Raw genomic sequence first — 27,281 nt, forward strand, 5'->3', positions numbered from 1 at the left:
ATATTAAAATTTAATCAAAACTGCTATATAGATTCATATAAACCTAAAAAGGACTTGCTAAAATACGCAAGCAAATAATGTATGGGTTAGGCAATAAAGTAACTTTCAAATTGAAAAAAGGTAAAGCCACGTCTTTCCCCCATTTCGGTTATGGTGTGGGGTTTTTGAAAGAATGATTTGGATTACCCAAAAATACGAAATATTGCATTTTCCCGGATGCAATTTCAGTTTAAATTACTTTCATCCGGTTATTGAAAATAACCAATATTGTATTATTTAGGCATATGATATATCAATATAAACATAATATAACCGGCAAAACCAATGGTAATAATATATATATATATGTATCGTGATCTATAGTGCATTAACGTGCAAATGAAAACACAAATTTATCTTGCGTTATTCCCATTCATATCGCATTAATCTCCAAATAGACATAAAATTGGGTTTGTCCCATTTGTTTTGAAGACATTGTATTCAACTTTAAAGAGTATATGAATTTGTTTCCGCGAACATCGATTCTTGATGGGAGAGAGTGACTTTAGAATATCAACTTAGAAGAGGAAATAGGTGCACAGAAATTTTGCAAAATATTATACTGCCAGACTTTATTGGTACCATTTTTTCTATCATACCATTTACTGCTATATACTTTCTATTCTACTGATACATAATTTATTTTATTCTATTTCGGACTTACTTTGTTCTCGCCCATCTTGCAGCGATGCTCCTGAGGGAGAAAGTGTTAACTGCTTGCCTCCATTAATCTTTATTAATGTGCTTGTTCACTTGTTCCTCCATATTCATCGTCATTTTATGAATAAGACACCAAGTCCATTAAATTTTCATCCAGTCTGCTGAAAAATTCTTCTAGATCCTGATACTTTCCTTGAAGATGATGATCCAGTAAAGGCAGCCGGCGATTTAATTTGAGCTCTTGCAGTCATGGTATTTTGTAAAGCATTTCCCACCACCTGAGAGTTGTTATGGCCATTCGTCTTTTCAGAATTAGTGTTTTCGCCATTTTGTACGGCTTCAGCAGTCATATCACTTAATATTTGCTTGGTTAAGCCACATGTTCCGATTCGCCCGGTGCGCTTTGAATCGGTTCCACCGCCTTATTATCGTCTGCTTGAGTACCCTCTAATGCAACTTCACTATTTACGAGATTTTTCGACTCGTCCTAGTTATTGCCAATTTCTTAATCCCTAACTTCATCCGGTTAAATCTCATTTACATCAATCAAAGGAGGTAAATATACTTATCTCAAAATTATACTTATAAAAATCAAATAATATCTTTAGTTTTATTGAGAGGATCAGCTGCAATTTTGTCAGTCTCCACCTCTAAATCAGCTTCATCAACTGTGCTCACAAGTGTTATATCATTTCCATAATGCTTTCTATCCCAGCGATCACCATACCAGGAAAGGATAGGTAAAAATAGCATGATAACTGCAGCAACTGTTGATGCAATATAGCCTCTATGGAACTCTGGAGCAAGTTCAGTCGGGAAGAAAACAATATTTGTCCATATGTTCATTGCCTGAGAAACAGCATCGGAGTAACCGATAACAAATGCACGTTCCTCTGCATCCCTTCTGCAAGACCTGTTAATCTGTCCGGAAACTATACTTTGGTTAACAGCGTCGAACCCAACAATCATGAAACAGAACCACCTATACCCAATAGGAATGTTCCAAGCTGCCAAACTTGCATATGATATGATAAAGAGAATTTGTGTTATTGTCAAGAATGGGTAGATCGAAAAAGTATCCGTCAAACCGACAAGGACAAACTGTGCGACTACGCCAACGGCCGACTGAATCGTCGGGTAGTTATTAACTTGGGTAGTGCTATATATTGCCGGAGAGTTGGCTTCAAGCCACAACGGAAAACCAGTACCATCAGGTAAGGCAACCACATTCAACAAAACCCAGAAGGCAGTAAAGTAATGAACGTGCCATCTAAGGAAAACACGCTTAACGAGTGAGAACGATAGTTTTCCAGGCTTTTTCACACCAGATATCCTGACTCTTTCCTTTGCAAGATCCCACTGCTCATTATTCAACCAAAACACGTTTCCTGCCTGCTCAACAGTGCCTGGAAACAATATGAAACCAAATAATGCAATTGGAACTGTGAAAATTCCGTCAATGACAAATCCCCACTTCCAACCAGAAAGGCCGCCTTTACCACTAAGGTTGGTGTAGGCTGCAGATTGCAAATAGCCAGAGAACATACTACCAAGCGAAGATGATATTGAGAAAACCATCACTCTTCTATAAACTTCATCACGTTTGTACCAGGAACCAAGTGTGTAGACTATACTTGGGAAAATAGGTCCCTCAGCCAAACCTATCAAAAACCGGAGGGCAAACAGTTGAGCTGGCGTTTTAACTGCAGCTTCACAAAAAGTAAGCACACCCCAAACTGTCTCTAAAGTAGGAAGCATGAACCTTGCCCATGGACGAGTGACAAACATTATACCAAAACACATACTCACAATATATCCAGCCGAATATAGCGACTTGGCGTATGAAAGGTCATTTCCTCCGAAGTTAATTTCTTCTTTCATGCCAGTGACGTATGCATTCGTGATATTAGATTTATCAAGCGCTTTGGTAAAATAAGAGGCACAGATATATGTCAATATAATGATATCTAATTTCAAAAGAAACTTTTTTTCCTTCTTACTCAAATATGACGGGTACCAGATAAAGAGACGAACAAAACCATCATACCAATGATCATACCTCACTGCTTCAGTATCCCCTATGCTCTTGGATATTACACTAGGCGTACTCCCTGACTCTTTAACACTATTCTTTTCAGACATATTTGCTCTAAGAAACGTATCAACAATACCCTTCCATGGAATTGGGGGAAAAATGTGTAGGAAGATTTAAAATCTGATGCAATATTTCGACCTTTTATATAAAATAGGGTTACCCACAATGTTAAATTTAATATACATGGTTGGTGATGATTAATGCTCGCTGCCATTTTAAATGTCAAAACTAATAGCACCATTGCACGTGAATCACAAATGTGGCTACTTGCTTCAAACAGTCGTGCACATGATGAAATTATAAAATTTTCTTTTTATGCAATGGAAAAAATTTTAAAATTTCAAGAATTGCCCGTATTATTTTTAAACTTCTGTAGTGTCTTGGCATGCTCTAGTTTGGCATCTCATCGGGACGCTTATTAAATACTTGGCGCTAATAGGAAAACATTTTTGTGATCTTAGTAGAACGGATTTGGATAGAAAATATGGGAGGACAAAGCATCAGTGTTCCCCACAATCCATAACTTTTGGGTAATAAATAGATCACATAATAATTGTTTTGGTGGAACAAATTCCTTTACCGTCTATTTATTCAGCCACATATTAATTTTACTATGTGTCATATCTACAAAATAATACAGTACAATAATATTCGAAGCATTTTGTGAAGTCTGACATAAACTGAAGCCGGACGTTCGCGCGGCTACGAAAATTCTTTTTTTCAAAGCTTGCCTTGCCATAATTAACAAAAAATGTTTCCTGTAGTTTTCTGTAAATCAATTTTTAGCAACAGTCAGTATACGTATCAATTTTTTGTTTCAAAATAAGTATGCCTATTAGTACAACCATATTTTTTGTCACTTTTAGTGAATGGTACCCCAAATTTATGTGAAGCTAATTAATTTGTGTAAGGATGGCATATAAACTTAGCTAGATACCGGATCTTGGTGCGTGAAGTTACAAAACTCAGAGACACGAATAATCATCAATAATGATATTAAATCTGGAATATTGTCAACATATACTACAATCAGTATTAAATCAAAAATTAAAATTAAAATTTATTAGATCGTCTCCTTCAACTCTTTCAAGAAAAAGGAAGTATAGGTTACGTAGTAGCGAAGCTCAAATATTCCTTTTCACAAGTGGGATTCTCTGTGTCGCGTCAATTCTCAAAGATTGTGTGCTCTTGTCCGACTTTCTAAAAATCAGCAAAATCCGACACTAAACCCTTGAGAATTTTGTCACGGATTGAACTTCTACCACTACTCATACTATCCACCTAGATCAACAGGAAGCAACAATTTAAAAAAGTACTGCCACAGGATGGTATATACAAATAATATGTATACAAATCATAATGAAAGAAATGTTAAGGTAAAATTAAAACGAAAGCTGTAGATAATGTGCCTGTAGTAGATGTGTCGACAGTCGCTTTTACCTAAAACTGCCCTGCCTTGTTTATGCCCGAGAAAACCTCGCTCACAAGTATTAAAGGTATTTAAGCATGTGTATTTCCCTTTTTTGTTAAGTTCATGTTACCTTCTTACCTTCTCATTTTACTTTTATACTTTTCCTTTCTTTAGCCTCAAAAACACTCAATACTAGTCATAACACAAAATTCATAAAGTAATCGGTGTCACCCTTAAACCAATTAACTAAGATATTACGTAGTCCTACGATTAGATTTTACCTTTTACGTTCACAAATAGGTCTCTTCCAAAACAATTGTCAAAACTTTCTAGATGTCAGTCAGCATCTTTCCAGATGAGGCATATTCTTTGTTATTGATTTGCCTTCCTTTGTCTGCGATAGTAAAGTTGAACATATATTCTGTTGAACTTGTGAGGGCTCTTTAGAAACCTTTAAATCTTTATTTGTAGAACAGCCTTAATTCAAGCTTTCTGAGCACAACTCTCAACACTTTCTAACACTGCGTTGATACTCAAACTTCCCGAAAAATCAATGTCAGAAGAGTTTTCATCCGGTAGTCTGTCTCACCCAAAAATTCAACAGATATAATGATAATGACATAACATCTTGAAATTGGAGCTGTTGGAAAAATTACATCATATTTTTGGTGACCGACCCCAACGCATAAGGGGATCTCTGCCAGGGGAAAAGGTTAACGAGGCTTGACACATTTTCGTAGAGTAACCTGATACTGAAAGTAAAACAAACTATTTTTGCGAAAAAGTATGATTTGTGCGGCCGTTTTGCTGTTACAAATGACTAGAAATTAATTCATGTATGTAAATAATTGTCATCATGTAAAACGTTTTTTTTTTCGTGCTTTCCAAAAGTGATTTTAAGGATATTTACAAAAACGGCCTATGTCAAAAAATTGACTATTAGAGAACACACTGAATTGAAAATACTGTCGGGGCTTTAAAATTAGGGACAGTCTGTACGAGCGAATAGAATAAGATTAATCACTAGATATCAGCAAGATAAAATTCCTCAGTTACTAGAATTATCTCAACTTTCAGTTAACCGATAAGCCTCTGATAGATAATCTCTGTATTATCGTTTTGTTCTCTTATCTGCTTGGCTCTTCAGTGGTGCAGTAATATCCTCTCTGAAATATTCGCTAACTATATATTTCTCATACAAATTATATTTCGAATGTTTCTTGAATACTTTCCCCACCGAATAGTTCGTCATAAGAATTCCACCCACGCAGTGGGCTATATAACTACAATATCTCTCTCCGTGGGATGCTTCTGCGCATTCACTATGATACTCAATATTATCAGAGATAAGAATATTACTCTACTAAAGATCTTGTTGTACATCAGATAGCAACTTTAACGTATACAAGATTAAGTATCATGGCGTTATTATCAGCTGAACGCACACAGATCCCGACAAATACGATCTCCGCAAAAGGAGAAGTGTAAGAAGTCTGCGGTAATATTGTTTAGAAATGTGGTGCAATAGATCGACTTGGCTACTGTCCAATGAGGCAAACTAGGACGGGGAGTGGGTAGGGAGGAAGAAAAAAAAAAAATTTTATCACCCGATTGCTACCGTTGGTTACGCCACATCAAACTTATTTTCCTGGAAGGTAATTGTTTACCGCAGAGCCATCATGTTCTTCAACTGTGGAAAATGGATGTTTTGATTTTCCGTAGAGAAAATAATTATACTCTTTAACTGTGGAGAATGGAAAGTTATATATTATGGTTCTGTTTATAAACAAATACAACTATAAAGGAATACTATTGGAGTATAATCAGTGATCTTTTATGTTTGTATATCCATGTTTTATTTTGGCCGACTACAGACACACAGGGGTTGACTAGGTTCACAATACCATATCCTATTAAGAATGGTTAAATTAACTAAGATTGAATTACCTAAGAAACATATCGTTTATGGAAATGAGTTTCCTGTAGCCTACACGCTAAGCACAAAGGCATCACCGATAGAGATAGAGGATTTACTACATCAGGAGGCCAAAAAAGGCTTTTTCAACGAGATCCTAAGGAAGAATGGAGCTGTTGTCCTAAGACTTGGAATAACAGATCCAGATATTCTAAGCAAATTTATTAAGGCAATTGGATATGGAAGTGGTGATGTTCCATTTGTACAGAATGGATCAACTGCCCAAAGGACACAAATCACAGATGTGCTAACAACGGCCAATGAGGGACCAGGTGAATTGGATATATACCAACATAATGAATTTTCTCGCTTTAAAAGTTATCCATCCAAATTATTCTTTGCTTGCACCGAATACACCGCAAAGGGCGGGGAAACTCCTATTGTGCATGGAGCTGAAATTTTTAATGACATTCAAAATAAAGATCCCAAATTTATAACATCCCTGAGTAAAAGGGGTCTTTTATTTGAACAAACTTGGAATTACAATAGTTCCGAAGGTGTTAATTGGACAGACAAATATGCTTTTGGGAGACTTCTAAAGGGAGATGATACGTTGGAAGAAAAAAAGCAGAAGGCGGAAAAAATATCTAGAGAACACATCAGCGACGATATTTCATGGACCAAGAATAATAATTTGGTGTTAAAGGAACATACAGAACCATTGAAATTGTATGATAATGGTGAGAGGAAGTACGGCGTCTTCTTTAACAGTATTCCTGCATATTATGGGTATATCGCCTATCAGGTGAAGGGATATGGAAACGAATCAAAAATTTTGTATGACGATAACGAAGAGCCAATTTCCAGGAGAGATCTAGATATTGCCCTTGAAAGTTCATTCAGTAGCGAATATAACCATGAATGGCAGGAAGGAGACTTGGCTATCATTGATAATTTTCAAGTGAGTCATGGTCGAAAACCTTGGAGGGATGGAAAACGTAAAATTTTGGTTAGTATGTGGGATACCAAAAATAGAGAAGAGTTTCCAAAATACGTAGTGTGAACGATACTTCCGAGTTTATAAGAATATACTAATATTTATTATAGGTGCAAAACTAAATGGAAATATGAGCAACAAAAAAGGAAATTCTTAAGTATATGAAGATCTGTAGAACTCAGCCCATTGGATTAGTAGTTAATAAAGATGAAAAATATGAACTTATACTTATGTGCCAATTCAATCAATAGGGAAAATATAAGGATATTCTTGGCATTACCAAGCCATATCTGGTTACCGAATATTAACAACAGATAATGATATGTGTAGTAGATGTGTCGACAGTTGCGTCTACATAATGCTGCCCTGCCTTGTTTATGCCCAAGAAGACCTCGCTCATAAGGATTGAAGGTATTAAAGCATGTGCATTTCCCTTTTTTTATTAAGTTCATGTTACCTTCTTACCTTCTCATTTTACTTTTATGCTTGTCCTTTCTTTAACCTCAAAAACACTCAATACTAGTTATAACACAAACTTCATAAGGTAACTGGCGTCACTCTTAAACGAATTAACTAAAATATTACGATATGCTTATCAAATAGTATTGCCAAAGACATACTTTATATGAAAATATTCTTGTTACCCAAATTAATCCAGAAATTTGTCCAACCATTAAAAAACAATCCAATTTATCAGTCAACTACAATTGCGGAAAATAAACACCATTCAGTTAATTATAAGAAGGATTTAAAGTTAACAAGGATTAAAAAGGACAGAGCTATCGTATTTCAAAATAATCTTGCTTTCTCTCCACAAGACCTGCATACTTTAAAGAATGATCACTATAAACATCCTTCAATGGCTTTCTATCAAAATCATTATCCTTGATGGAATCAAATTTGAAATACTCACTGTATTGATAATTCTTCTTAGAAATCAAACCTTCAACAAACCTTCCTATAATAGGTAAAAACTTAAATCCATGAAAGCTGCCACCGCTTGAAATTATCACATTTTCTGTTCCGGGAACAAAATCAATAACAAATTCATTTTTTTGACTAATTGCATCAAAGCAGAATTTAGATTTTTCAATATGTACATTAGCATCCTTAAGATCTTTAAGCCATTGACTAAAAAAAGTCTTGTAAGATTCAAATGATTCTTTAGGGAGAAGCTTGAATTTGTCAGTTGGCGTGCTAACATTTTTCAACGTTTCATTATTCTCATCAAAATATCTCCACAATTCATCATTGGCTCCTATTTTGATTATGCCTTCCTCCGTTGCTGGAAACATATATATACCATCCTTAACAATATTTTCCTGGTACCTCATTCTCCAATTAATCATTGGAATGTTTTGGTACTTCTTCAAGAGATCTGGCCGATCATGAGGAATTTGAAGAAAAATTATCGTTGATGCAACACTTTCAATCCGATCTCTTTTTTCAGAAGGTAAAAAAGCTGGTGTATACCCTCCAACAGCGATAACAACAAAATCAGCATCATGCTTTTTCCCATCTTTTGTTTGGACCCCAACAGCCTTAATTTTAGTGGCATCAGAATATATAATTTTCTCAATCTCTCCATGCAATGGCCCAAAAACAAACTTCACATTACCTGATCGTTCGCTAAGATATTTTAACCATAGTAGACCCTTGTTAGCATTAACAACACCTGCTATTGAATCAAGAACTCCAGTTAAAGTTTTGACCTTACCCTTTTGACCTAGAGGATCTATTTTTGAATACCAACCAGTTATTTTTGACCTCAAGATATCATCCTCATTATTGATATCATATTCAAAACTCCGAAGACCTTGCTTTTCAAAATGTGCTAATGTTTTTGCTTCTTCTTTATTTTCAACATCATCGAACCTGACATATCCCGTATTTCGGAATATTTTATCAGTATTTTTCAAACCATTTGGGAGAAATGCAGCATGCTCAAGCTGCTCATTCCACTTGTAGTAAATCTGTAAACTTTGCAAGGCTAGGTTTTGATAATGTGTCTTGTCGATGTAAGACGCCCTCACAAGTTTATTATAATCAGTTGATGGGGCATTAGCGCCTTTTAAAGGATCAAAAAGATTATGATTATAATCACCTTTGTCAAACACTGTAATATTTGTATATCCTGCTTCGGAAAGATGATAGGCTGCAGAGATCCCAAATGCACCTGATCCGATAACAATAATCTTAGAGTCCTTGGTCATGCTAAAGTATTTCTTATTTTCTTGCCATTACCCAGTAAGAAGGACATTCTCCAACATATTCTATCACTGAATAGTTGATTTTATGCCGAGGATATAAGTATAAGTAAGTACTTTTTGCTCATTTCGTTTGAAACATTGTGGCTTCCAAACTACAATATTTGCATCTAGTAGACATTATTTTGAAATTTTCTCCTGCTTTCTAATTCGTACATGCTACTGACTCCGTTGATCCCCAACAATTTTAAAAATTGTAAAAACTGCGAAATAACATTTTTGGCCATGTGGCTTGCAGCCATATATCATATAGCTGATAAAAGTGGCATCGTCAAATGTGTCGGATTACATACTGCCAGATTTAGACAACGATTAATCATGCATGAATGCTAATTGAAGGGTTTAAAAAGCAAAGCTAGGGAGAGATATTTTTTTAGCGCGGACTTCAATTTCTCAATGTGGAGCACTGAGAATAGAGATCGGCAATTTCGTGAAACGTAATATCGTTAGTTTTCATATCAGCGACGCCACAAATAATAAAAGGGCACCAAATAATTATATTTTGCAATTATTTTTATGAACTTATCTTAGATGTGAATCTTATCTGATGGAAATTCAGCAAAAAAATAGCTACTACGCTACAGATCATGAAAATTAAGCAACTAATTAGTAAGGGTATTAACTATATAAAATTCCACCCCAAATGATGGCTCCAAGCTATTGTGGCTCAAGAGAAACGAACTTATCAGATAACTTAATTTTTCAGCTTTGTATATATATATAAACACTGGCGATAGGTCTTGTAAATCTTTCCAGTCATAAAATAAAATGCACCGAAGATAAACCAGTAGTAACAAATTATATAGTTTATGGAAAAAAACATGGATAAAGAAGATGAGATTCCAGTCGAACAGACTGTGTCAGATATTGAGACAACAAGTTTATCGAGTGGTGAGGTTGAAGCTAAGAATGCTGATAATACTTTAATCTTTGTGGACAATCACAAAGATGAGTTTGAGGGTTTGGAATTGACTCCGGAAGAAGAAAGGCACCTATGGCGTGGTAGATACGGTATTTTATTTTCATTGATTATGCTTATTAATACGGTCCTCTTTATCGACAAGGCTACAATGTCTTATGCATCTATTCTAGGTTTATTTGAATCCACTAATATTGATACATCTCAGTATGATGACTTGAATTCTATATTTTATGTTGGATATACTATTGGCCAGGCTCTAAATTTCCTATTACAGAAGGTTTCACTCTCGAAGTTCATGACGATTATCTTGTTTTTGTGGTCAGTAATTGTTTTCCTACATTGTGCTGCTTACAATTTTGTGGGGTTAATCTTTTTGAGATTGTTCCTTGGATTCACCGAGAGTGTTATTGTTCCCGCAATGGAAGTTACGCTATTTCAATTTTTCACTCCGAAAGAAAGAGCCACATTACAACCGATATTCTGGGTTAGTTGTGTTGGAACGCCAATTGTTATAGCCGGCTTTATTGCATATGGTGTGCTCCATATTACAAACAGTATTTCCCCATGGAAGATTTTTATGATCATTACTGGTGGTCTCACTATTATTACCACAGCTATTTCAGCTTACTTATATCCATCAGATCCCTCTAAAGCTAGGTTCCTTACAGATAAGGAAAAATACTTTCTTATAAAAAGGGTTCAAAAGGAATCATCATCATCTATTTCCCAAAATGTTGTGAAGAGGTATCAGGTCATTGAGGCATTGAAGGATCCGATATCCTGGCTTTTTGCGCTCTTTGCCTTCCTTTTAATGTTGGCCAACAACCTAAACTATCAACAGAATTTACTATATGTCTCCTTAGGAGTTTCAAACTTGGGTTCTACTTTAGTTAGTGTCGCAGGTGCTTGTTTTTCCACATTATACATGATTGCTGGATCATTAATTATTCATTATTGGCCTAACCACTCGGCATTTGCTATAGCATTCGCGAATGTGCCATCTATTGCTTCAGGTATTGCGATGGTTCTTATACCATGGAGTAACAAGTTGGCACTTCTTGCCATGCTAGTTCTAGGTGCTAACACATATGGTCTTGCGTACATTGTGGGTCTTGGATGGGCTACATCCAGTGCATCCGGAAATACCAAAAGATATGTAAGAAATTTCATGTTTATGATAGCTTATGGTATTTCAAATATTGTTTCCCCACAGATTTGGAAGGGGAACCAATCGGAAAGATACTATGCTGCTTGGGCTATTCAAATTGTGCTTGCTTGGTTTGGTTCCACAGTGGTTGGCTATATAATTTTCTTCATCCTAAAAGCTAGAAACAGGAAACGCCTTGAGCTTATTAAACTAAACACTGATGCAACAGGAAAGATTGTCAAATACAAAGAGAATGGTGAAAAGACAATTGAAAGAGTTGAAATCGCTAATCTCGATTTAACTGATCATGAAAACAAGAATTTCATTTATCCTTTGTGAATTTTATTTTATTTATTTATCTGCTTTTACACGTTAAAGAATGAAAACTATATTCAATTCAGAATGGGACCATTTCCTTTGACGGATTTAAACATGTCCTTTAAAAGTGTGTTAAAGTTAGTGTTACCAGATTTATATAGTGTTTCGATATTTATTGTAGTATGTAATAGATAATATGTATAATGATGGACAAAAGGGAATATCTTCACTTTATATAGATGTGGTTCTGGTATTGATCAGATGATATAACAATATCATCTTCACTTACTCGAACTCCATTGTTCGGGAGCTACATTGTTTTGACAAAGTGTGGATAAAATATGATAAAATTGAGGATGAATCTATGAATATGAGGCCAAGTATGACGAAAACTCCCCATGTATGATCTCGTGTTAGATTTAATCATTACTTCCTAACCTTTCACATTTACTTATTCAACATCGTACATACAGTAACTTGACTAACATATAGAAACAAACAAAAATTAAATTGTGTGTAATAGATTCTTTGACAGTGGGGTTTATATAAAACTTTCCCTCTTTTATGGCAAGAAACCTCATTCATAAAAATTAAAGCTATTTGAACATGTGCATTTACCATTTTTATTTTAGTTATTTGTCCATTTTTCTTCACTTCTTTGAATTTTTATATCTCCCTTTTCAGCCTTGAAGATACTCAATGTACTGTTATAACAAAAACTTCGTGAAGTAATCGGTGTCAAACATATAACCAATACATTAAATATCACATTGCATTTTATTTGTAGTTTAACGGGATAGATTTCAATATTCCTTCATTACTATTTCTATTTATTTTGCAAGCCACTATATAATAAGGCCACAATTCGTAAATATTGAATGTGATGAAAGTTGTAACATGGGTAGTTATCTTGTACACCTTAAATTGCTGACAGAGACTGCTTTATACCTGAAAATTTGTATCAAATTTTATTGCATTCCTTTCTACCTCACGGGGGATGTTCCAACCACGAAAGTCGTTCACTAAAAAAATAAAGTATTCTGCATAGATGGGCCCATCTTGATTCTTAAACTTATTAAACGGAACCATCCATAATGTAATAGTTTATTTAATTGGTTTAAGTGTGACGCCGATTACTTTATGAAGTTTTTGTTATAACTAGTATTGAGTGTTTTTAAGGCTAAAGAAAGGAAAAGTATAAAAGTAAAAGAACTAAGTAAGAAGTTAAAAAGAGCAGGATAAAAAGGGGAAATGCACATGTTTAAATACCTTTGATCCTTATGAGCGAAGTTTTCTTGGGCATAAACAAGGCAGGGCAGCTTTATGTAGACGCGACTCTCGACGCATCTATTACACATAACTTTTTATTTTATTTACCTATATTGATTAAAAAATCATTCAACGTTATCGATTTATTATATGAAATTATTAGCAGCACGATACAAATATCTCTATTTTTTAAATTACTCATAGAGGGTATATAAACTCCTCATTTTCAAGATCTGTCAAATCTAATGCAGCTTTATTAACTTCCCTCTTAACGCCGTCTTCCTCAACAAAACCAACGGAATAACTCGACTTTTCCTCCAATGCGGCCCTTCTCTTTATGTTCCTCTTCCTGAGAATAAAGTAGATCACAAGAGCAATCATCGGAGCGACAAAAAAGGAAAGGACTATTTGAACAATCCATGCAGGAACGTAACGAGGACCATCTCTCTCCTGCCAGAGCTGTGGAGAGATTAAGTTGGCGATACTATAGAATACCATCACTATTGCATTTCGAACGAGCTTTTTAGTGTAACCGGAACAAGTTGTTGTGTTCCAGGAAAACATCAAAATCCATGGAATACCAAATAATGGAGAGGCAAGACATAGCATTGCCAAGAGAGCTATTTTATCATCCCATGGAAGGGAAACAACAGCAATTGATGCCGCAAAGCATGGTGCCGTCCAAAACACAACGGAGAAGGCGGTGATATCAGACTTGAAGTACATTATACCTGTTGCAATAAATGCACAGATAGCAGCAAAGCCACCACTTGCGGCAGAAACTAAAGTAGTGTCAAGATTATTTATGTTACCAATACCCTCAAATAATAGATTCTGTTGATAAGGCAAGTTGTTGGCTAACTGCTGTAAGAGAAAGAAAAGACCAAACAACCAACTGATTGGATCCTTTAGTGCTTCAATTGCTTGGTACCTCTTGAACACCTTCTGCTCAATAGAGGATTTTGTACTTTTTTGAACCCTTCTAATGACCCAAACCTTCTCTTTCGTAGATAAGAATTTAGCATTTGTAGGGTTATCTGGGTACACGAAAAAGACCACTATACCCCAGGCAAAAGTACAAGAACCAATAATGATCATGAAGAGCTTCCAAATTGGAATAGAAACGTTTGCATGCAAAACACCGTAAGCTATGAAACCAACTGGAATTGTAACACCAAGGCATGTGGAATAGAAGACAGGAGCAGTGGCTGCCTTTTCTTTAGTTGTCATGAACTGGGCTAGAGTAATATTAAGAATTGGGACAACGACACTTTCAAGGAAACCCAAGAAAAATCTTAGTGCATAAATTCCTTGATAATTATATGCCGTACAATGGAGGAAAATAATAGCACTCCATAGGAATATAATTCCCGTCAAAAGCTTTCCAACAGGAAGTTTCTCGACCAAAAGGAGATTAATCTGACCTATAATGTATCCAACATAAAATAGAGTGTTTGAATTATTGTATCTTGTCTGGTTAAGACCAGTGTCTTCCCATAACTCAAAAATACTTGCATATGATAGCGTAGCCTTATCAGAGTAAAGTAAAAGATCAGTTGTACATGTAAGAAGAAGCGTAATAACTGTAGTCTTAAGTGCTAGCTTTTTCTCCTCCTCAGGTGCGGCTTCCGGAACCTCTGAATCATTCTCCTCCATGAACTTGAGAGTGGCATCGGCATCCCTAGAGCTGATAACATTATGACTAATCGATTGCACATCCGCATTATCTTCCGACTTCTTCTCTAGACTATGATCTAGTTCCTCAAAGCTGGATGACTTTTCTTGCTGACCTGCAGACATTGTATATTTTTTAAGAAAATAAGTAGGCAACCCCTTCAAATTGAAATTATTTTTTTTTGAACTTCTAAGTCTAGTAGTATCTAATGTTCGCTCGCTGGACAACATACTTGCGAATTGACAGAGCTATATATATATATATTAATAATCGGGGGGTGAACTCAGACAATTCGCCGCCTTCGACTGTATAATATTTAAAATAGGGGGTGAAATACTTCATTTGCTACCGTTGGAATGAAATTCTATTGTTAACAATGTCCGACTCATCTTGAATTTGATGCCACTGTTTTGCTTATCGATGGCCGCGCTTTTTTTTTTTTTTCGATAGGTTACCTGAATGTGCAATATTCTGCGTCACGTGTCTTGACGATATTTATCTTTTGATTAAAAGCCACCTGAAAGGCGAAAATCTGGATTGGCCCCGGAAGTAATATATACAGTTATGAAGGGCAGAGAAGCTTCACAAACTACAATTTCATGACATAATTTGATCGCTAATGCTGTCAATCATCATATAATGTGGGAAGAAAGTCTTTTCGTAATTAATAAAAAATTGGACTTCACTCATACAAAATTGTTCATAATCAGAACCTGCCTGTGAATTGGGAAAGGACTCCAAAATAAAAAGGAGGAATGGGAAAACGTTTTAAGACACACTTATAGCGGAGAGGATCTTATTTAAAAATTATTGACATATCGAGAAACCCTATTCAGATCGCTGCGTACTATTAATACGAGGGAGCCACCATTACATTACATATTTGTTGACGATACATGTATCATTTGAATTACAGTTAAATTACTGCTTGAAAAATTGGATCTACTGTCTATCATTTCTCAATGCTGTTCAAGGGTCTAGCTACATTTATTTTTATCACGACAACTCGTTAAAAATTTTTACAATCGGCGTGAACACAATTTACAGCCACAGCGCGAATTATTTCTCTAATATCAAAGCGAATAAACAAAGGAAAAGGAAATATTTAAGAATGTGAAATGGTGTGGCGTTATTCTAAAAAAATTGACATTTAAATAGATACAAAGATTAAAAAATTTTTCCTACTTTTTTAATCTTTTCCAGGACCAACTATCGTCAAGCTACCTAGAAGGAACGTACCGTAGATCGTAAAAATGAAAGCACAAACCATTCTTACACATCGTTAAAATGAAAAGAATGATAGGATGAAATATAACCATATTTTAATCTCTGAATTTGGAAAGCCACATCTGAAAATATGTTACCAGAAATTCGCTAAATAAAGAGAAGTAGTTTTAGCCAGGACGACGGAATTCGACGAGACCTTAGATATGCCTAGTTATAGAAAAAGATAACTACAACCTTGGGGTAAGTTTCCTGTTGTTGGTCTTGAAGAGGCGTTCAATAAGTACAAAGCTTCACACATTTATTAATTTTCATTTAATGCTTGCTTTTTATACCATAGGTATTAACTTATCGACATTTGTATTCTAAAAATTACTCCGCCTCATGATGTAAAAACATTCTCCTCTCTTTTATTTTGGCTTTACTCCTCTTTTTCTATTCATGTAACATATCTTGAATTATTGATAAGTGTGAAGCCGATTACTTTATGAAGTTTCAGTTATTTTGTATATTGAATGCTTTTAGGCAGAATAAACAAGAAGAAGTAAAGAAAATAGCAAAGGGAAAGTTAAGCTTAAATGTCTTTATTTTTTTATGAGCGAAGCTTTCTCGGCATGAAGAAGGTGGGCAGTTTTATGTAGACGCGACTGTCGACGCATCTATTACACTCATTTAACAGCAAATATATTCAGGGGTCCCAGCTATAGAAGCACACATGACAAAGAGATAGCAACAAGTAAGAAAGTGCGAGAGGAATGATTCACACATGATTCAACCAAGTTTTTGTTTAAATAACGGTTTTTGTTTGAATAAAGACGTGCTTTCATAAAATCCAATAGTCCATTCATTAAAATATAACATTACATATTAGCGAAGTAAAAGAAACAAAAGCAAGATTTCGCAATGTGATAGATGATTAAGCATACTCGACATGTTCATGATCACCTTTAAGCTTGCCCTCTTCCAAAGCTGCCATACCACTGACTTTTCCAAGATTTTCGGAGTCTCCGAAGACTTCTGCCACTTCCTCCAATGTGTGACCACTTGTTTCAACAAAAGTAAAGTAGGCAATTGCGGACTCAACTGCGAGAATACAGCAGTAAACAATGTAGTACTTCCATTCAATAGCTGACATTGCTATTGAGTTAACAAAACCATTGTAGATCATCCAAATGTACTGGACAAAGGTGAAAATGTTAAGACCTTTACCTCTTAAAGTAAAAGGCATAATCTCAGTAACATATGTAAATGGAACACCATTTAATCCAACGTTATAGCAGAAGTAATAAAGAAAGATCATAGCCAAAACACCCTGACCTAAATCCTTTTGTTTGAAGTTACGTTGCTGGTTAATAGCAGATAGGATTGTCCAGATAACAAAGCAGAGGAGCATACCAAAGAGTGAAAAGTTAAATGCGTGTCTTCTTTTAATATTCGGAATAATTAGGAATGCCTGAATCAAACAGCAACCCCAGTTGTAAATCATCAAACCACCGTTCACAACTAACTGCTCACTAGTAGATGTAATTCCAATGGAGATAAGGACTTTGCTGAGATAGTAAGAAACCAAACCATTTCCAGACAACTGCATGAATGTTCCAAGACAGCATAAAATCCATGTTCTCTTACGATTGGCTGCTGTCCTAATGAAATCTTTGTACGAAGACTCCTCGCTGGCTTGTCTCTCTTGTTGAATTGCCAACTGAATTTCTGTCATTTCATAATCGACCAAAATTTCACTGCCTTTGTAACCACCACCATGACACTTACTCAATACCTTTCTTGCTTCCTCTAATTTACCCTTAGAAACCAAAAATCTAGGAGACTCATCAACACAGAAAAGTAACAAGCAACTCTGTAAAACAGGGAAAAAACCTTGGACAATTGTTGGAATTCTCCAACACCAGTCTTTGGACATATTTCTTGTACCATAAGAGACCCATGCTGCAACAATTGCTCCCAAGTACCACGAAGAATTATAGAATGCCGTACAGGTAGATCTATGCGTTGGAAAAGATAATTCACTGATAAGAGATGGAGCAGCAATAGAAATAAGACCAGCACCAAGGCCTATAACCACTCTTGCACCAATTAACATTCCTAAAACCCCCCTACCTTTATAATCAGAGGGGTAAGACGATCTCCAACTACCGGCACATGCCTGGATGATAACACCACAAATCATAGATATGTTACCAATTTGAATACCTGGCTTTCTTCCAAACCTATCAACAATATAAGAATTAACAAAGAAAGAACAAAAGGCACCAAACACATAACCATTAGTTAAGCAACCTAAAATGGCGCCATCAACGTTGCCGATTGCATGATTAAATGTTGGCATACTGTACAATGAGTTGAGAACACTACCGTCATAACCGTTGTTACATGCAGTTAAGGCAACAACAAAAATGCACAGAGATAGCTTTCTGATATGTGAAAGTTGCCACCATCTTTTTCCATCAAAATCCGGCATCACACTTTCGATGGTGATTGGCTCCGGCTGATTTAAAGAGCCATCCGACAGATCAGATTTAGAGTTCAAATCTGCTTGAGTTTCATTTTGTTCATTTGTCATTTTGTAATATTTAGTGTAAACACTTATGTCTGAAGAAAGAAGGAGGAAAAATAAGTCAGCTGCATAAAGTGCACCTCGACATATCTTTTCCAAGCAGGAAAACTGGTACATTTTTATACCTAGATGTACAAGGTATTCCTGAGCCTCCAAATTTGTTGTTACAATTTCGTGAACGCTAGTACCCCTTTATTCCACCACTTGTGAAGTATGAACTGCTTTTAAAAAGGAATGATGCAACTGGGTCATTTTCGATCATAACTGGATTGTGAGGCTGATTTGTTGCTTACCACATTTTCTTGTTACAATCGTCCCATCAAAAATTTATAATATTTATTATTTTTGTTTAAAAATTAATTCTTTGTTGCAAGACTGAAATTACATTTATAGGGAACATTTTTCCGAGAAAGACAATCCATGTCATTTTTAATAGACTTTCAGGCAACTTCAATTTGTGCGGGGTACATTGTTTAAGAACAAGACAAAAAGTTGACCACAAAATTAAAACATAAATTAGTTTTGCAGTCAATCCCATAGAAAAGACTTTTTGTAACATTTTCCTGAAATAATCCTAATTTAGGTGGGAACAAGGTCTCTGCCTGCTATTTCTCAATAGAGAAAGAAAGAAGTGTATACATATTTGGACCTGTCTAATTATGTTTTATCGTTAGTTCAGACTGATGTAATTCGAAAAATTTGGGTGCTCCATGTAAACATATAACAAACTTAAATTAATATTCACAAATATTTTCCCGCCCCGGTTAGTAAGCTAAAACAGGTGCCAAGAAAAAATCTTCCACTGACATCAAAATTGTTATATCTGGTCATCTAGATTCAAACATTGCTAAGTGTTACTTCATAGAAATGTAAATCAGTTACAGAAATTGTAGCAAGAAGTATCTCCTTTTCCCCGAGGAAACAATATGTCCCGTAGTAACAGGAAAAACTGGATATCCTTTGTGATAGAAATAGAAGTATCTCTAGGATTAATTTTTTAACAACCAAATTTTCCTTTTTCAACAAGATTAGTAATATTAGAACACAAATAATAGGGGAATAAATAATATAAAAAACTTTCGACCCAGAAAATGTGGATAATCCAGTTTAGTTAATGTATCTAATAGGTGACCAACTTTTGGGTACCCCACAATTTCTCTTGGCAAACACACCACGGGAAAAAAAAAAAGATGTAGCTATATCTTCCGTTTTTGGGGTAATGATCCGCGGTTCGGAACATACATAACCGTCAACTATTCCAATAATTTAGGGTATTCACTATAAAATCATATTAAGACAAGGATGGAGATATGAAGTTCTGATCCAGATAAATTGAGATGCAACATGGTATAGGAAGAGTAGTACTTCGAACACGTTAAAAGGTGACTGATCACCTCTTCAACTCCACATATTGAGATGGCTAAACTTTTTTTTTTTATTCAAAACAGGAGAAAAAAAACTCGAAACGTGGGGGTCGGCCGGAAATTAGAACTCCAACGCAATAAAAGTAGCGAAATTGAAGACGAAATTTGAACAATATAAATCCGTATAAATCGGTATTCCAAAACAGTAAATTAGGGGGGTAAAGCCGAATTATCGTGGAATTTATAAGCGGTAACTACGGTCAAGGGCTTAGTAAAATTTCCGAATATTTTATATATTGCTATAAAACGGTGAACATACGCCCCTTTCTGTTTCACGTGTATGTGCAATTGCAGAACTTCTTTAGGAACAAAACAAAACTGATTTTTTAAGAATTACGAAAAGAAAACAGTACATTGACAAAAAAAAATGACATTTGACGTCGATAATATATTAAACCAATTGACAACAGAAGAGAAGGTTTCGCTCATCGCTGCTGTTGACAATTGGCACACCAAAGCAATAGAAAGATTGGGAGTACCTTCAATTCGAGTTAGTGATGGCCCTAATGGAATCAGAGGAACAAGATTTTTCAATGGAGTGCCATCTGCTTGCTTCCCAAATGGAACCAGTTTAGCTGCAACATTCGACTCCAACTTGCTCGAAAAAGCTGGAAAATTGATGTCGACAGAGGCCGAGCACAAAAATGCTCAGGTCATCTTGGGACCAACCACGAACATTCAAAGGGGTCCGCTCGGAGGTCGTGGATTTGAAAGTTTCAGCGAGGATCCATTCTTAAGTGGAATATGTACGGCATCCATTGTGAATGGTATTCAGGATAGTGGAAAAATCGGTGCCACTGTTAAACATTTTGTTTGCAATGATTTAGAGGATCAAAGATTTAGCAGTAACAGTGTTTTAACTCAGAGAGCATTGAGAGAAATATACTTGGAGCCATTCCGTTTGGCAGTTAAATTGGCCGATCCTAGGTGCTTCATGACTAGTTACAATAAGGTTAATGGCATGCACTGCTCTCAAAACTATCATTTGATCGAGGAAATCTTGAGGGGTGAATGGGACTGGGATGGTATGATTATGAGCGATTGGTTTGGAACATATTCCACGGTTGCGGCTCTTAAGCATGGTATTGATATTGAATTCCCGGGTCCAACAAAATTCAGAAGATGGGAGGTTGTCAAGCACTTGCTCCAATCAAAAGAGGCCGACCTTAAGGTAGAGGATATTGACAACAGGTGCAGGAATGTGTTAAATTTAATCAAATTTGTGGTTGACTCTAGGGATGGCAAACCTTTGCCAACAACCGAGGATACTTTGAATGATACACCAGAAACTAGTGCGAAACTCAGAAGTTTGTCAGCGCAGGGTATCGTTTTATTGAAGAACGATAAAGGTGTTTTACCATTATCTAAGGATAAGTCTACCGTAGTTATTGGACCTAATGGAAAGGCCCTTAATACGATTTCGGGCGGCGGTTCTGCTTCCATGCGTCCATATCATGTTGTTACCCCTTATGACGGTATCAAGAATAAGGTTGGAAATGTGGACTATACAGTGGGCTGTGTCTGTGATAAGGCTTTAAAAAACTTGTTTGAGTTTATGACGAACGACTTGGACAAGTCGAAGAAGGGTGTCAGGGCCCTCTTTTACACGAAGGCTGCAGATGATAGAGCCGCATCTGAAAAGCCAATCGATGAGATGGTTATTGACAACTCCTATGTGACATTGTTTGATTACTCAAATCCAGCAGTTGATCCTCTAAAGAAGTTGTTCTACGTTGATTTTGAGGGTTACTACACTCCAGAGGAAACTGCAGACTATAGATTCGGTTGTCAAGTTTTCGGAACCGCCGTTGTTTATCTTAATGGCAAGCTCTTAATCGACAACAAGACCACGCAGACCAAGGGAACCTTCTGTTTCAGCAGTGGCACAGTTGAGGAAACAGCCGTTGCCCACTTAGAGGCGGGTCACAGCTATAAGATTAAGGTGGAATTTGGCTCCGGTGTGACTTCAAAGATCTCTACCGATTTTGGTGCAGGCGGTCTTCAGGTTGGCATTACCAAAGTCATCGACCCTGAAATTGAAGTTCACCATGCTGCCGAATTGGCAAAGGCCCACGACAACGTTATCCTTTGCATTGGATTGAATGGTGAGTGGGAAAGCGAGGGATATGATCGTGATGACATGACACTTCCAGGTAAGACGAATGATTTGGTTTCTGCAGTGCTCAAGGCTAATCCTAACACCGTCATTGTCAATCAATCCGGCACACCGGTCGAGATGCCATGGCTTAGCGAAAGTCACACCTTATTACAGGCATGGTATGGTGGCAATGAAATGGGTGATGCTATTGCGGATGTTTTGTTTGGTGATGCCATTCCAAGCGGAAAATTGCCATTGAGTTGGCCTTTCAAGAATCAGGACAACCCAGCATACTTGAACTTCAGTACCCAGATGGGCCGTGTGTTGTATGGAGAAGATATATTTGTCGGATACAGATTTTATGAAAAATTGCAGCGTCGTGTTGCTTTCCCATTCGGCTATGGTCTATCTTATACCACATTTAAATTCGACAATTTGAGTGTCTCCGGCGACAACAATGATGTCACTGTTTCATTCACAGTCAAGAACACAGGTGACAAATACACTGCAAAGGAGGTTGCTCAGTTGTACATTTCAGCAGTTAACTCCTCTGTCATTAGACCTGTAAAAGAATTAAAGGCATTCTCCAAGCCAGAGTTGAGGCCTGGCGAGTCAAAGACTGTTACTTTCAAATTGAGCTTGCAAGATGCATGTTCCTATTTCGATGAATACAGAAACAAGTGGTGCTTGGAAGCAGGAAAATACGAGGCTCAGGTTGGTAGTAGCAGTGACGATATTCACTTAATTGGAGAGTTTGAAGTTCCAAAGACGGTCTACTTTGTTAGATCTGCATGATTATATGATTGATTCTGTTTTTGGATTTCTGCCGTTTTGACGTTATTATCGTTTTGCTTTTATTTTTTGAATTTATTATAGGAATCAACCATATGTTTTTAAAGGTTTCACTTTGTAGCCAGATTTGAAGCACGTAAAATTGCATCGACTCTGCTTGGGTTTTTATGTTTAGACGCAATTTGGCACGAGAAGCCGACCAACTTAGTAAACACTTCAAAAGGATATCGCTAGTAAAATCTTAACTTTACTTACTTTCGAAAGGCTGAGAAAAAATCGTTTAAGCTAGGGTTCGAGCAGGCTTCCCAACTAAACAATATAAAAAGCAGATCTATTTTAATTATTCATTTATGGTTTATCATTGACATAAATTTTTATTCTGTCACAAAACATTATGAGCAACTTCACTAGCAATGACAATCGATCAAGTGATAATTATGTCACAAAAAAGACATGATCCGCTTCAAACTTTTATCATACGTTGGAAGAGCACTCGATCTTCAACCTTTTACTTAGAATTACTCACATCTCCGAAATTTTCCATATATTTTTTTTTCCCACACAACCTACGATTGTTGTTACTACTAAACTAATTCAGAACACGTGGAATCTAATATTAGAAGTATGGTTATGCCCAATAGTATTTATTGTATTGTGAGAAAGAAAGGAAGAAAAAGTTTTATTAGAATATAATCTGATGTGGTTATAAAGTGAGGGTTTAGCTCTCTAATTTATGTTTATTAATATATATGATGAAGAAACAAGAGGTCTTAGAAAGAAGACTAACGGAACAGAAACTTTATATTTTTTTGTTCTTAATTGCTTACGTAATCAACCAGATTTGAGTTTCTCGGAACAACAGATTTCAAGTCTTTATCCAACAGAACGAAGTTTAATGATGACTACTCAAATCAAAACTATACCTACCGCTGAAAGATGCGAAGAACTAATCAGGATGCTTGAATTTGAAGATGATAATCTAAACAAAATATTTTCAAAAGATAGAGTTGGTGAGAACAAAAAGAATTCATTATTCTTTATTCCAGAATTTAAAATATGGTTTTGTGATATGATTAGAAGTCATAAAGGTTGTACTACGAAGCAAGTTGATGCTGTTAAGGAATTATTAGAAATGAGAAATATGGCTCATGTTCCAAGCTGTCCAATATCAAGTTCATTAGAAAAAGCTGCAACTATATTTTTGATGAGAAAATTATGCTAAAACTCAAGAAAGCCAAAGGTTGGATGGTTATTCAAGGAATGAATCAGTGGATGAATCAAGTGACAAGCATTGACTACCTTACCTATGAAGATGAAGCAAAACAGGAATGCACTAAAGTTATGAGAACATCGATTGCATCAATTGCTGAAACAATGATGGAATATTTTCCTCACCCCTATAGTGAAGCAGGATTATTGGTTAGTACCGCTAGAAAAATGGGTTCAAAATTTAAAGCTATTTTTGTTGATAACTTTGAAAGAATGCACGGAAACAAAGCAGGAAAATGGTTTGAAGATATTGAAAGCATTAGGGTTGCATATGACTTTGCGGAATTAAAATGTACTGAAGAACCAAATACGGAATCAACCGAAACGATCTTTAATTCTGTTCATCAAGACAAAAACAATCATAAAAGAAATTTAAGTGATATGGAAGAGACTAATACTGAATTAAAGAGATTTAAATGCTATTTCTGTCATAAACCAGGACACAAAAAGTATGAATGCAAGTTATACCAAAAATGGAAAGCAATGCAACATATGCAAGAAAGCAATAAGTGGGCACAGTCAAGTTCGGTTGAAGAAACACATAATGCTGAAATTGATGAATCAAATTCAAAAATTCCAGATGGAGCCTTTATTCTAGACTCAGGAGCATCCTGTCACTCAGTCATTAGCCTTAACTTATTAGTTGAGTCTAGACCTGGTAACAAAAGGATTAATACAGCAAATGGGGGATTAAACTCTACAGTAATTGGTACCGCTAAATGTGGAAATTTGATCTTGAAAGATGCAATGTACTTAAGGCAAGGTACTCATAATTTAGTATCACTATCGAAATTATTAGACAATGGTTATACAGCTGAATTCAATCCAGAAAAGGCATATATCAGGGCAGCTGAAGGAGATGTTGTGGCGGAAGCACATCGAATCAATAATGTTTATATTTTAACTAATCCAGAACGGGAAATTATATGCCAAAGTACGATTGATGAGAAGGATAAGGAATTTATTGAGAAATGTCATATTGAATATGGACATGCGTCAACAAATAAGTTAGTGAAGATTTTAAATCAAATTGCAGAGAATAAATTTAAGGAAAAAGAAATTAGTAAGATAATTAATCAATGTGAAGTTTGCAAAAGCCAAGTTATGTTGACTCATGGAAAGCAAAGTATTGAAATTGTTAGCAAACCAGGTGAAATCCTATGTGCAGATGTCATTGGTCCGTATGCGATGAAATATGGTTTGATAGTTACAGATAAATGAATTTCCCTTCAAGAATACTACCGGAATAACATCAAACATAAATAAGAATTTAACACAAAATGAAACTATGCACAACGACAATATAGAAAAGAAGTTAACAATTAATAAAAAGGATTACGATTCAATATTGTCAAATAACAGAATAGCTCATAATGATGAAGCTGTGATTCAAAAAGGAAGGAGTTATGCAGAAGAAGTTGCAAGACTTGCATTATCTTTGGATCACAGTTCACGAATCTTAATGAATTCTGGTAAATCAGAGGTTGTAAATCTATTAGTTACAGCAGATAAGTATAAGCTACCAATGTCATATAAAGAGGCTATGAACACTAATGAAGCAACGAAATGGAAAGAAGCATGTCAAAGTGAATTGGACTTGTTAAAAACAATAAGGTTTATTGTGAAGTGTTTGGAAATAAAATTCCAAAATTGTCAAAAGTTCTCATGAGTGGATGGGTTTTCACTGTTAAGAAAGAGCAAAATGGAGAAAGATTTAAAGCAAGACTTGTTGCCGAAGGTTTTACACAAACACATGGAATTGATTTGGCAGACACATTTGCACCAGTTATGAAAATGGATAGTTTTAGATTTGTTGTTGCAGTATGCAGCAGTTCATAAATGGAAATTAAGACAGTTGGATGCAAAGAATGCATTTTTAAATGGAGGAATTGATTATGATGTGTATATGAAGCCTCCGGATGGAGTACAGGCTAAACCGGGACATGTATGGAAATTGCTTAAAGGTGTATATGGTCTTAAGCAAGCACCCAAATTATGGTATGAAACAATAAGACAGGTATTACAGAGCAGCAATTACAAAAACTCATTTAAGGATAGCTGCATATTCTATAAACGAAATTGCATGCTAGTAGTGTATGTGGATGATATTTTGATTGCAGGTGCAACAATTGTTGAAATAGAAGAAGCAATAAAATGTTTATCCAGGAGTTTTTGTATGAAAGATCTAGGTACACCAAATGTCTTTCTTGGTATGACGCTAGAGATAACTCAAGACTTCATAAAGTTAACTTCGAAAGACACGATAGAGAGAATGGTTAGTAATTTGAATATCGAACTTCCTGAAAAGGAATTAGAAACACCATTCCCAAGGTGCTGGGATCTTTCTGCGGAAAAATCCAGAATACTATCGTTCGAAGAGAAGGATGAGTATAAGACTATGATTGGAATGCTGCTCTATGTCAGCAATACTGTCAGATTTGATATTGGGTTTCATGTATCTCGGTTAGCTTCATATACAAACAGTCCAAAGGAAATACATTATAGGGCTGCAAAGAGAGTTTTACAGTATTTAGGTCAAACAAAACAGAAAGGAATTAAACTGATGAGTGATGGAAGGACTGTGGTAAAATGTAAGGAATTTCAGTTCTTGGACTCGACCAAAAATATACTCATTCATCAGTATAATTCAGAAACGAGAAATAAGTTGACAATATTTAGTGATGCTGATTGGGGTAATTCAGAAAATAGAAGATCTCAGTCTGGTGGACTCATAACATTTTGTGGAAATATAATTTCTTGGTTATCCAAGAAACAGTCGTCAGTTGCACTTTCTACTGCCGAAAGTGAATTAATGGCTATTAGAGAAATTTCTAAATCAGGTTTATATTTCTATCAGTTGCTTAATGAGATTGGGATTAAAGTCACACATGTAAATTTATGTGGAGACAATAAATCTGCATTGACACTGAGCATGCATAATACTCAGAACAATAAAACTAGACATATCGATATTAGCTACTTCTTTATCAGAGAATTAGTTGAAGCAAGATTGTTTAGACTTTGGTATATTCAATCAGAATTGAATCCTGCAGATTTACTGACTAAGAATCTAAATCCAACAGCATTCAGTAATAAACTGAAAATGATGTTATGTTGATCCAAGGAAATTAGTTTAGGAAGGAGTGTTGTTACTACTAAACTAATTCAGAACACGTGGAATCTAATA

The 27,281-nt window shown here is 35.7% G+C and overlaps 8 protein-coding genes across 8 annotated transcripts; 4 read left to right on the forward strand and 4 right to left on the reverse strand.

Moving 5' to 3' along the window:
* Nucleotides 1–1,290: 1,290 nt before the first annotated feature.
* On the reverse strand, nucleotides 1,291–2,841 carry BRETT_004054 (uncharacterized protein; the record flags this gene model as incomplete). The annotated part of the gene is made up of 1 exon (XM_041282553.1): nucleotides 1,291–2,841. One exon carries the CDS (start codon nucleotides 2,839–2,841, stop codon nucleotides 1,291–1,293), a length of 1,551 nt encoding a protein of 516 aa, XP_041135329.1.
* Nucleotides 2,842–6,124: 3,283 nt separating this feature from the next.
* Nucleotides 6,125–7,183, forward strand: BRETT_004055 (uncharacterized protein; the record flags this gene model as incomplete). Its single annotated transcript, XM_041282554.1, has 1 exon — nucleotides 6,125–7,183. The coding sequence occupies one exon, from the start codon at nucleotides 6,125–6,127 to the stop codon at nucleotides 7,181–7,183; it is 1,059 nt and encodes a 352-aa protein (XP_041135330.1).
* A 713-nt stretch (nucleotides 7,184–7,896) lies between these two features.
* BRETT_004056 (uncharacterized protein) lies at nucleotides 7,897–9,330 on the reverse strand (the record flags this gene model as incomplete). Its single annotated transcript, XM_041282555.1, has 1 exon — nucleotides 7,897–9,330. The coding sequence occupies one exon, from the start codon at nucleotides 9,328–9,330 to the stop codon at nucleotides 7,897–7,899; it is 1,434 nt and encodes a 477-aa protein (XP_041135331.1).
* An 875-nt stretch (nucleotides 9,331–10,205) lies between these two features.
* Nucleotides 10,206–11,792, forward strand: BRETT_004057 (uncharacterized protein; the record flags this gene model as incomplete). Its single annotated transcript, XM_041282556.1, has 1 exon — nucleotides 10,206–11,792. The coding sequence occupies one exon, from the start codon at nucleotides 10,206–10,208 to the stop codon at nucleotides 11,790–11,792; it is 1,587 nt and encodes a 528-aa protein (XP_041135332.1).
* A 1,446-nt stretch (nucleotides 11,793–13,238) lies between these two features.
* BRETT_004058 (uncharacterized protein) lies at nucleotides 13,239–14,840 on the reverse strand (the record flags this gene model as incomplete). Its single annotated transcript, XM_041282557.1, has 1 exon — nucleotides 13,239–14,840. The coding sequence occupies one exon, from the start codon at nucleotides 14,838–14,840 to the stop codon at nucleotides 13,239–13,241; it is 1,602 nt and encodes a 533-aa protein (XP_041135333.1).
* Nucleotides 14,841–16,855: 2,015 nt separating this feature from the next.
* On the reverse strand, nucleotides 16,856–18,517 carry BRETT_004059 (uncharacterized protein; the record flags this gene model as incomplete). Its single annotated transcript, XM_041282558.1, has 1 exon — nucleotides 16,856–18,517. The coding sequence occupies one exon, from the start codon at nucleotides 18,515–18,517 to the stop codon at nucleotides 16,856–16,858; it is 1,662 nt and encodes a 553-aa protein (XP_041135334.1).
* A 1,785-nt stretch (nucleotides 18,518–20,302) lies between these two features.
* On the forward strand, nucleotides 20,303–22,828 carry BRETT_004060 (uncharacterized protein; the record flags this gene model as incomplete). The annotated part of the gene is made up of 1 exon (XM_041282559.1): nucleotides 20,303–22,828. One exon carries the CDS (start codon nucleotides 20,303–20,305, stop codon nucleotides 22,826–22,828), a length of 2,526 nt encoding a protein of 841 aa, XP_041135335.1.
* Nucleotides 22,829–23,720: 892 nt separating this feature from the next.
* On the forward strand, nucleotides 23,721–24,047 carry BRETT_004061 (uncharacterized protein; the record flags this gene model as incomplete). Its single annotated transcript, XM_041282560.1, has 1 exon — nucleotides 23,721–24,047. One exon carries the CDS (start codon nucleotides 23,721–23,723, stop codon nucleotides 24,045–24,047), a length of 327 nt encoding a protein of 108 aa, XP_041135336.1.
* Between the last annotated feature and the right edge of the window lie 3,234 nt (nucleotides 24,048–27,281).

This window comes from Brettanomyces bruxellensis, chromosome 5 (genome assembly GCF_011074885.1).
Source record: "Brettanomyces bruxellensis chromosome 5, complete sequence".
In the NCBI taxonomy this organism is placed as follows: Eukaryota; Fungi; Ascomycota; class Pichiomycetes; order Pichiales; family Pichiaceae; genus Brettanomyces; species Brettanomyces bruxellensis.